Below are 10559 nucleotides of genomic sequence, written 5' to 3'. Positions count from 1 at the left end.
AAATAGGCTATTTATTGAATCAGTTTAACTTTATCTATAGTTGTCTTTTATGTTTGGGTTACATGAATAAATTCTTTTATGATACATCTTTATAGTCATAAAGAGATCTCGTATAAAAAAATTATAACATATGTTTTTCAAGATCAATGACTCTTTGCTAGTTTTTGTAAGTGATCCAGAGATTGCAAATGTATCATGTCTCAAACCAGTTAAGATCTATTTAACACCACATAAACATATATGAAAATATAGCATAAACAAATTAAATTAAACCTTGAAATATTTTACATATTCTTCACCAAGAAATCCTTAACACTACACAAAACACATATATATTATTCAACCTAAAACATCAATTAGAGCAACACCCCGCTTTCTTAACAGCAGATACATCATCTTTACCTCCAACATTAATCGTTTGTCCCTTGGGTACAACCATGGGATCATTACCAATATCAAGTGCTTTCTTGCTCACCACATGATAAATCTGAGTCAACACTTCGGTGAAAGCATTCTCGACATTTAACGATTCAAGAGCCGATGTTTCCATGAAAAAGTTATTCTCTCTTTCTGCAAATGCCTTTGCATCATCCATTTGAACCACACGTAAATGACGTAGATCCGCTTTGTTCCCCACGAGCATGATCACAATGTTTTGATCCGTGTGATCTCGAAGCTCCTTCAACCATCTTTGAACATTTTCAAATGTTATACTACGTGTGATGTCGTAGACGATCAATGCACCTACCGCTCCTCGATAATACGCGCTAGTTATGGCCCGATACCTATTTGATATATACATATACTGTCAGATATGTATATATATGAGACTCTGTCTAGCTGATGGGGGACATTAACAATACAATCAAGGTGGTGTTAGATCTAGGAATTCCAAAAATTAATTAATGATGAAAATACCTTTCTTGACCCGCGGTGTCCCATATTTGGGCTTTGATGATCTTGTCATCAACGTTGATGCTACGGGTGGCGAATTCAACCCCGATGGTTGATTTGGATTCAAGGCTGAATTCGTTCTTGGAGAATCGTGATAAAAGATTGGTTTTCCCGACACCTGAATCCCCGATCAAAACAACCTTGAACAAGTAATCGTAATCATCATCTGCATGAAACGCCCCCATTTCTCTAAAGGGAGATCGCAACTGTGTTCATGGAGAAGATGAGGAAGATTAGGTGATGCAGAGAAATGTGAGAAAAGAGATCCAAGATTGGATGATGATAGAAGTTTTCTTTTGTCTGATCCGATCACATAATTTTAGATGATCGTTGTAACGGTTGCCGTTGTATATAGGAGAGAGAGAGAGAGAAAGATGTAAAGGAAAATAGAGGTTAAAAGGTGATATGTATTTAAATTAAATGTCGGATGTGACACAACCCAACTCAACCTGATCTACCTCAAATTGTGGTGATTGTTGGTTTCTAGTTCTTCCCATCCATGGATTTAAGAGTTATGAACCTATAATTTTGATAAATTTATGGATATTTTTATACATGTACTAGTTTATGGGAGATATTCTTTCAAACGTTATATAAATGAACCTATAATGTTGATAAAATTGTGGGTATTTTTATACATGTACCTGTTTTTTGATATTCTCTAAAATGTTATAAGTTGCAGAGAGAAAATGACAAAAATGATCCCTATCGTTTGTTGATTTTTGTGGGTGTCGTCCATGAAGTTTTAAAGTTAGGGATTTTGTACTTTTGACCTTGTTTGGTAACTTGATCCACATCAAACTTAAAAAAAATTATTTTACCCCTTTGATTTTTTTTTTTTTTTACATTATATCTTCAAAATTAAATTCGAGAAAATATTTTGATTTGTACCGATATAAAAGATGTTGAAGAATCATAGAAAAAACAATTTCGATTACCATACAATGGCATAAAAGTGTCATTTATTTGAAAAAAACAATGATAGTAAACATTTCCAATTCAAGAGATAAAGAAATTTTGATATTTGTTGCAACTTAGATAAAAAAAATCCTCTCTAACTTTTTTTTTTTTTTTTTTTTTTTTTTTTTTTTTTTTTTTTTTTGCCAATTGTCACATTTTCATTCAATTTGTTAAATATCATTTTGTTGTTATTTTGAATTTTTTTTTTCGGGATAATGTCATAAAAATCCTTAAGTTTGGCAGAAAATGTCGGTTTTACCCTTCGGCAGATTTTTGATTCGTTTATACCGCAAATTTGTCATTTTTTTTTGTTGGTTTTACCCTTGTTACCTGCAATAGCAAGTTTCCAGGTTATTATGAATTATTTTTTTGCAAAAAAACCTGACGTTTACAAATATTTTACAAAAAAACCCTTAAGATTATAAACATATATATTTAAATTTTGAGAAAACTAAATATGTTTCTACTGAAACATATTTTTAGCTTTACATACGGTAACTTTTATATTTGTTTGATATAAACTTTTTATATTTAAATTTTAAAAAAGTTAACTAGTTTTAACAAAATTTGAATATATTTCTTAATTAATACTTCAACTTTTCAAAACAAAATTAAAAACATTTGTTAGTTAATAATTAATTATGCTAAAATAGTTAATATGAATAATAGGGTATCAAGTACATTCAATTAATTTCTTTAAAAGGTAAATAAAAATATTAAAGTTTGTATTTCAGAAGTACTAACATATCATATTTTTTATATGTTTAAATACATAATAATATTATCATATTTTTTTATAAAAATATCATAAACATTTTAAACATCAAAAATAAATATAAACATTTTAAACATATAAAATATTTTTATTTTTCTTTTAAAAAAATTAATTGAATTTAACTAATGTCATATTATTATTAGCTAAGAGACGTTTTTTAATGTTGCTTTGAAAAGTTTACGTATTAATTAATAAATATATTTAAATTTTGATAAAATTAGGTAAGTTTTTTAAAATTTAAATATAAAAACTTTATATCGAACAAATATAAAATTTACCGTACATAAAGCTAAAAATATGTTTTAGTAGAAAACTATTTAGTTTTATAAAATTTTGAATATATATTTATATTTTATATGTTTATAATCTTAAGGGTTTTTTTGCAAAATATTTATAAACTTAAGGGTTTTTTCGCAAAAAATAATTCATAGTAACCTGAAACCTGCTATTGCCGGTAACAAGGGCAAAACCGACAAAAAAATGACAAGTTTGTGGTATAAACGAACAAAAAATCTGCTGAAGGATAAAACCGACATTTTTTTGCCAAATTTAAGGTTTTTTTTATAACATTATCCATTTTTTTTCACATGTCATTTTATGAGTTTTTCTATTTTATTAAATTTCACATAATATTTTAATGTAATAATTGCAATAAATGTAGTAATAAATTGATATCAATTTCATTAATAAACTTATTTTTTAATTTCAAATTTTCTAATATTAAAGTTCATTATTTTTTTATTTAACTTATTTTTATAAGAGAAATTAAATATCCTCCTACTTTTTATAAATTTAAAAGATAAAAAACATTTTCATTATAATAATTCATTATTTTTCTTATATTTTTTTATAAATTCAAAGTTTTCAAATATTTTGACCTTATATATATATATATATATATATATATATATATATATATATATATATATATATATATATATATATATATAACTCATGTAATACATAGGTCTCACAACTAGTATTATATTATACAAAGTCAAAATAATATTTTTCAAAATTTCTAGTAATTTGGATAAAAAGATAAAAGTTGAGTTATTTCCTTATAGTTCACGTATTCAGTTTTGTAGTTATCCCGATATATTATAATGAGTAATTATAGAAAGTTTCAATTGGCAAACTATACTACTATGTTAGGAGAACTGCAAAGTACATTGCTATAAAACATATATTATGCCAGTGCCTTTTTGATGTTGATGTCGTTATTTTTTTTATGCTTGTTGGAGATAAGACCACAATTATCTGGTTATGATTAAGAACAATCACAAAGACTATAAAGTCAAATACCACCAGGAACATACACGATCGAAGTAGTATGATAATTGTTTAAACGGAATGTGGATTGTTAACGATTCAGCAGTATAAAGTAACAAAAACAAATAAGACGAAAGAAAAAGAAACATCGGGATTTTATGTGGAAACCAATCTGGGAAAAATCACGGGTATGGGATGACAACCAATTCACTATCTCGATAAGATGATTACAATGTTGTGAAAGTCATTATTTTTTGCACATTGAATACAAGAGACCTAACCTTACATTTATAATAACAAGATCAACTTAACTATGGTATTTATAGAGATAAGAGTATATCCTAGGCAACAATTCATTAATTAATCAGATACTTATGCCTAAAGAAGATGGAGAGTTAACCATAATAATGGACAACTCAAGTAATCTTCAAGCTGCTAGGTCTAAAGGCGAGAAGTTTGAAGCTGATGGTTCTAATGCTGACATCTAGGGCTGTAAGCAAACCGAATAAACACGAACAAGGACTTGTTCATGTTCGTTCGTTTAAGTTAGCCGAACTAATGAATGAACACGAACGGATAAATGAATGAGTTTTTTTTGTTCATGTCCGTTCATTTAACAAATTACACTGTTCATGTTTGTTCGTTTATGTTCGTGAACATGCTAAACGAACATAAACTATCGAGCATAAATGAAAAAAGATAAAAAAAAAACATAATTGAACATATATGAACATATAATATAGTAATGTAATCAAACATAATTAAGTATATATTTAACGTAAAAGGAACTTATACGAATGAACATAAACGAATGTAAACGAACAACATAAACACATAATTGAATGAACGAGATCATTATTAATGTTCGTTCGTTTAACTAAACGAACGAGAATTTTTTTGTTCATGTTCATGCATTAATTAAATAAACGGACAAAAATGAACTTCCTGTCGAACGGTTCACGAACAGTTGGTTACTGTTCAATTCTTTTGTTTACAACCCTACTACATCCAAGTAAAGAACACAACATAGACTTTTGGAGGCATATTTCATCCAATTTGAGAACACAACATAGACTTTTGGAGGCATATTTCAAAAATTTGTACCTCAAAGTCCCAAAGTAAAAAACATCAACAAATTGAAAACCACATAACAACTCTAAATTCTCAATTCTCCATATAACCTCAAATGAGAGATTGTAACAAAAATATCCTCAAATGTAAATTGCATTCTCCACCAAAAGCCTCATAACTCAATTGCATTTACGTGCACCTACTAAGTTCAAACATAAGTTAAAATTGGCTATCATAATGTGTTTGTAAGAATATATGTATGATTTTCATTGGTACTGAACTTGCTTACAATGAAAACGCCTCTAGCAATGATCTCTCTTGTAAAGTGATAACATATATCAATATGTTTCATTCGATCGTGAAATATTTGAACATCGGTCAGAAGAATTCCCGTAGATTGTCGCAATACACAATATTGGCCTTCAACATGTCACTAAGTTATCTAATTAAACACTTCAACCAAATAGCTTCTTTAACAGTTTCCGTTATAGACATATACTCAACTAGTGGATAATGCATTTATAGATCACGACTCAATGTCAGTCTCCTTATCAATTCCTTGTGAAGAGGATTGGTTGATAACATAGCAAGTACTTGAAGGTCAAGAGCACAAACCATACTTTCTCTATAGTTATGTTATTCATCCTTTCGGCCACGCTGTTTATTGGAGTGTGAGTCACTACGTGATGACAAGTAATTCCTTCATTTTGAAAATACACATTTAACTTGTCTGAAACAAAACTCTAAACTGTTATTCATGTGGATATCTCTTTAACTCCAACCCGAATACTTCTCAAGTAATAATTTTTCTAATCTTTTAATATTTGAAAAAAAATTCACTTATCACTACAAGAAACATTTGTCTTATGTATAGGTACAAATGTCTCTTAAATAGCTTTTAGAGATGATTTTTCGCATTGATAACGTTTGTGTAGACAAAATCCCCCGGTTATAGCCCACTTTGTCTAGGGAAAGTTTTCGTCGACATAGAGTTGTCAGCGTTTCTCTTTTATATTTATTTTTTAAGCGACAGGTCTCCTATGTGTGCGTTGTGTGTGTATGTGTGCAGGTTCTCACAAAAAAATTGATGAAATGCTTCACAAACAACTTGTCTCGTGCACAGGTTAACACAAAAAACATTTGCGTCATTTTTTACTCTATTTGTTACAAAAATAAATAAATTTAAACAGAACCATTCTGATTCCTTAAAACCAAATACGAACATTCATATAAGATAGGTAACAACTTGATAATGTAGTATTAAAAAATGATTTTAAGTTAGAGAAAATAATAAAACAATGATCAATGTGAAAAATATTTGTTTTATTTTTCTTCTAACTTTAAATAATATTTGTTATTTCATAAAATCCAAGTGTTACACAATCATCGAAAACCAATGGCTTGATCATATATATGAGCCATGCAAAAGTTGAAAAAAAAATTAAAAAAATATTGTAATTTTTTTAATTGAAAAAATGTTTAAGAATTTTTTTAAAATCATTATAAAAAAGTCTTAAAAAGGTGTAGAAAAATAAATTTTTAAAAACAAACTAAATTTGGGGTTAAACTTTAATAAAATTTTAAATTCAGAGCAAATGTGAAATAAAGTTTAAAACTTGGGTTAAAATGCAAAATTTAAAAGATAATGAACTATTCAACCTTAGGTAGCAGTATCTTATATCTATATCTATATAGAAAAATAAATTGGTTATGTTTTAAAACATAAAACCAATTAGTTTACAACTTTCAAAAACTCTGAAAATTAGTTTCCAAAAATCACTAGGTTTATTTTTATAAGGTACTATATAGAAAATTTAAGAGAATAAGCCGACGTGCATATTGTATCTGGTCGTGAAAGCCACATCCTACAAAGAGGTTATGAGTTATGACTTATGTCATCCCTAATATTTAAAACAAAATAATCATCACCAATCACCTTCTTCCTTACAAATTCGTCAGCTATGACTTCAAATTGGACGTTTATCACCAAAGATTCTCAGATTCATCGAAGCTCAGTCATCCACTTCATCAAACATCATATACTCCCTTCTCCAGTGAAGTGAAGGAGAGGGAGACGATGAAAGACTTTGTAGAAGAAGATGAAATCACATCTCCACTTCGTAAGCAAATTCACTCAAATTTTAACTCAACTTCATCAATCGCAGATACCCGCTGACCAGTTCTGGCGATTCTGTTTGATTTTTCTCCGAATTAATTTATAAATGTGCAGTTTTGAAGAACACCCAAATCGATGGATCCACCTCCACCTCCGCCGCGCCGGAGGAGAACTCGCCGATAGAGCAAGTTGCTCTCACGGTTCCGGTGACAGACGACCCGAGTTTACCGGTGGTTACGTTCAGGATGTGGACGCTCGGGACAGTCGCCTGCGTGCTACTTTCTTTCCTCAATCAATTCTTCTGGTATCGCCGTGAGCCTCTCTCGATAACCTCGATTTCAGCTCAGATCGCCGTCGTCCCTCTTGGCCACCTCATGGCGGCGACCATTACTGATAGGGTTTTCTTCCAGGGAAAGAAGTACGAATTCTCACTCAACCCCGGACCTTTCAATGTGAAAGAACATGTGTTGATCACGATCTTCGCCAACTCCGGCGCCGGAAATCCTTACGCGATTCATATTGTGAGCGCCGTGAAGATATTTTACGGCAAGACGTTGACTTTTTGGGTGTCGTTGATTGTGGTGGTGACGACGCAGGTATTGGGGTTTGGTTGGGCCGGGATCTTCCGTCGGTATTTGGTGGAGCCGGCCGCCATGTGGTGGCCTCAAAATCTTGTCCAAGTTTCCCTCTTCAGGTACACCTTGCAAAATGGAACTATTCATTCAATTCTGAACACTTTTTACATTCTAAAGTTCCAATCTTTTGTGCTTAATTAGAATCTTGAAATTTACTCTATAAATTCTTGAAAGCCAACATGTGTAAACCATGGTTGACCATACCTGAAAAGAAAAAGAGATAAAAAAATGTGTTTACTATACTGCATTTATGATAGTGTATAACTGTGTATCATGAATGAAAATCACTCTCTCTTAAACAATTCTTTTGGAGAGAAAATCAAAAACTACATATATGATATGATACCTAACAACATAACATTGATTATTATTATTTTAATTTTGTAGGGCGTTACATGAGAGAGAGAAGAGGCCAAAGGGTGGGTTAACTCGCAATGAGTTTTTCCTAATTGCCTTCATTTGCAGTTTTGCTTACTACGTCCTCCCAGGATACCTTTTCCCAATGCTTTCCTCCCTTTCATGGATATGTTGGATCTACCCGAAATCCGTATTAGCCCAACAAATCGGGTCGGGCCTCCATGGGCTTGGTGTGGGTGCCATCGGGTTCGACTGGTCCAGTATCTCCTCTTACCTCGGTAGCCCACTGGCTAGCCCATGGTTCGCCACTGCCAACATTGCTGTTGGCTATGGTCTAGTCACCTATGTCATAACCCCTCTTGCATACTGGTTCAATGTCTATGAAGCAAAACGGTTCCCAATCTTCTCAGATGACCTCTTCACCTCAACCGGTCAACCCTACAACACCTCAGCCATTATTGACTCAAATTTCCACTTTGACTCAGTTGCTTATGAGCAAGAAGGTCAAATTTATCTTAGCATCTTCTTCACCATGGCTTATGCTGTTAGCTTTGCGTGTCTCACTGCTACTGTGGTCCATGTGTTGGTGTTTCATGGGAGGTGTGAATCCTTTTGTCCCTTTTGAATCTTTTTAGAGTGTGAACAATGTTTTATGTAATGTTTTTATGTTGGTGTAGAGAAATATGGGATCTAAGTAAGTCGGCATTTCAAGAAAAGAATATGGACGTGCATAGTAGGCTTATGAGACGATATAAACAAGTGCCACAGTGGTGGTTCACTTGTATTCTGTTGACAAATATTGTAGCAACGTTATTCGTATGTGAATATTATAAAACTCAACTTCAATTACCATGGTGGGCGTTCTTGTTGGCATGTGGACTTTCGTTTTTTTTCACACTTCCTATAGGTGTCATCACTGCCACAACAAACCAGGTATCTTGGATCCTATACTATAATAAATTAATAATATTTCTTCAAAAGAGTTATCTTTTTTTTTAATAACCCCTGAGCTGGCCCGCACTGCCAAAACATTATCTGAGATGTAAATCAGGTACACACTGGTCCACTAGGTGGCTCGCATAAGACTTGAACCTTGTAACCTATGTTATGAACTTATGATGTTTAACATTGGTATCTTATATTTGGAGGTGTAACATGGGTATTTTGGTAATTTGGTGTTTATTAAACAGACACCGGGGTTGAATGTGATTACGGAGTACATCATAGGATACTTGTACCCAGGATACCCTGTGGCCAACATGTGTTTTAAGGTTTACGGATACATTAGTGTGAAACAAGGGATCGCGTTTTTACATGACTTCAAACTCGGACATTACATGAAGATCCCTCCAAGATCAATGTTCATGGCTCAGGTTCCTTCCCCTCACCTATTTATTATTAATTTTTATTTAGAACAGCTAACACACACCCACTACTCTACTCCTAAATCTACACTTTTAATCAATGTGATCAGATATGCGGGACACTGATATCAGCACTGGTGCACTTAGGAACCGCATGGTGGCTAATGGACACAGTCCCAAACATATGTGAAAGAGCCTTGCTGCCCCCGGGCAGCCCATGGACCTGCCCGGGTGACCATGTCTTTTATGACGCCTCAGTCATATGGGGTCTAATTGGTCCCCAAAGAATCTTTGGTAATCTAGGCTACTACAACTCCATAAACTGGTTCTTTTTAGCAGGAGCAATTGCTCCTATTCTAGTTTGGCTCTTACACAAGGCTTTTCCTACTCAAAACTGGATTAAACTCATCACAACACCAGTTTTATTAGGTGCAACAATTAACATGCCTCCTGCCACTTCTGTGAACTACAACAGTTGGATTATTATTGGTTTTTTATCGGGATTTGTTGCCTATAGATACCATCATAACTGGTGGGGCCGACATAATTATGTGTTGTCAGGGGCTTTAGATGCAGGATTGGCGTTTATGGGGGTGTTGTTGTATGTTAGTTTGGATATGGAGGGAGTTAGTTTAAATTGGTGGGGAAGTAAACCGGATGGTTGTTCTTTGGCTTCTTGTCCTGCTGCTAAAGGTATTGTGGTTGATGGATGCCCGATTGTTTGATTTTGTAATATTATTGTTGAAGGTGTATGTATAGATTTGTAGATGTGATGTTTGTTGCTTTTCATTTCACTATTTACAATAATGTTGGAGTGTAAATGTACATTACAAGAAAATCTGAAATAGCTATGGATATTTTTTGGTGGTGTTATTTGATATTGTTAATTTAATTTGATTCTTTTAATTGGTGAATTTACGTCTAACTCGATATCTCCTCGATTAGATTCTAATTAAAATTAATTTAGGTTTATGACATTTGGTGATAGTATGAAATGTTAATGTATTTCAAAGATTTGTTGATAAAAGATGGTGTATATGTTAGTAGATAATGAA

The 10559-nt window shown here is 32.3% G+C and overlaps 2 protein-coding genes across 2 annotated transcripts; one reads left to right on the top strand and one right to left on the bottom strand.

Moving 5' to 3' along the window:
* Window positions 1-257: 257 nt before the first annotated feature.
* On the bottom strand, window positions 258-1313 carry LOC111885394 (ras-related protein RABA1f). The gene is made up of 2 exons (XM_023881663.3): window positions 919-1313; window positions 258-785 (listed from the first exon to the last, which is right to left on the bottom strand). The coding sequence occupies exons 1-2, from the start codon at window positions 1137-1139 to the stop codon at window positions 353-355; spliced, it is 654 nt and encodes a 217-aa protein (XP_023737431.1). The 5' UTR covers window positions 1140-1313; the 3' UTR covers window positions 258-352.
* A 5586-nt stretch (window positions 1314-6899) lies between these two features.
* On the top strand, window positions 6900-10377 carry LOC111884289 (oligopeptide transporter 7). The gene is made up of 6 exons (XM_023880606.3): window positions 6900-7152; window positions 7263-7842; window positions 8171-8740; window positions 8818-9073; window positions 9331-9513; window positions 9615-10377. Exons 1-6 carry the CDS (start codon window positions 7110-7112, stop codon window positions 10227-10229), a joined length of 2247 nt encoding a protein of 748 aa, XP_023736374.1. The 5' UTR covers window positions 6900-7109; the 3' UTR covers window positions 10230-10377.
* The last annotated feature ends 182 nt before the right edge of the window (window positions 10378-10559 follow it).

Source organism: Lactuca sativa, chromosome 4 (assembly GCF_002870075.4).
Source record: "Lactuca sativa cultivar Salinas chromosome 4, Lsat_Salinas_v11, whole genome shotgun sequence".
Taxonomy (NCBI): domain Eukaryota; kingdom Viridiplantae; phylum Streptophyta; class Magnoliopsida; order Asterales; family Asteraceae; genus Lactuca; species Lactuca sativa.
This window is presented reverse-complemented; position numbering and strand designations above follow the sequence as displayed.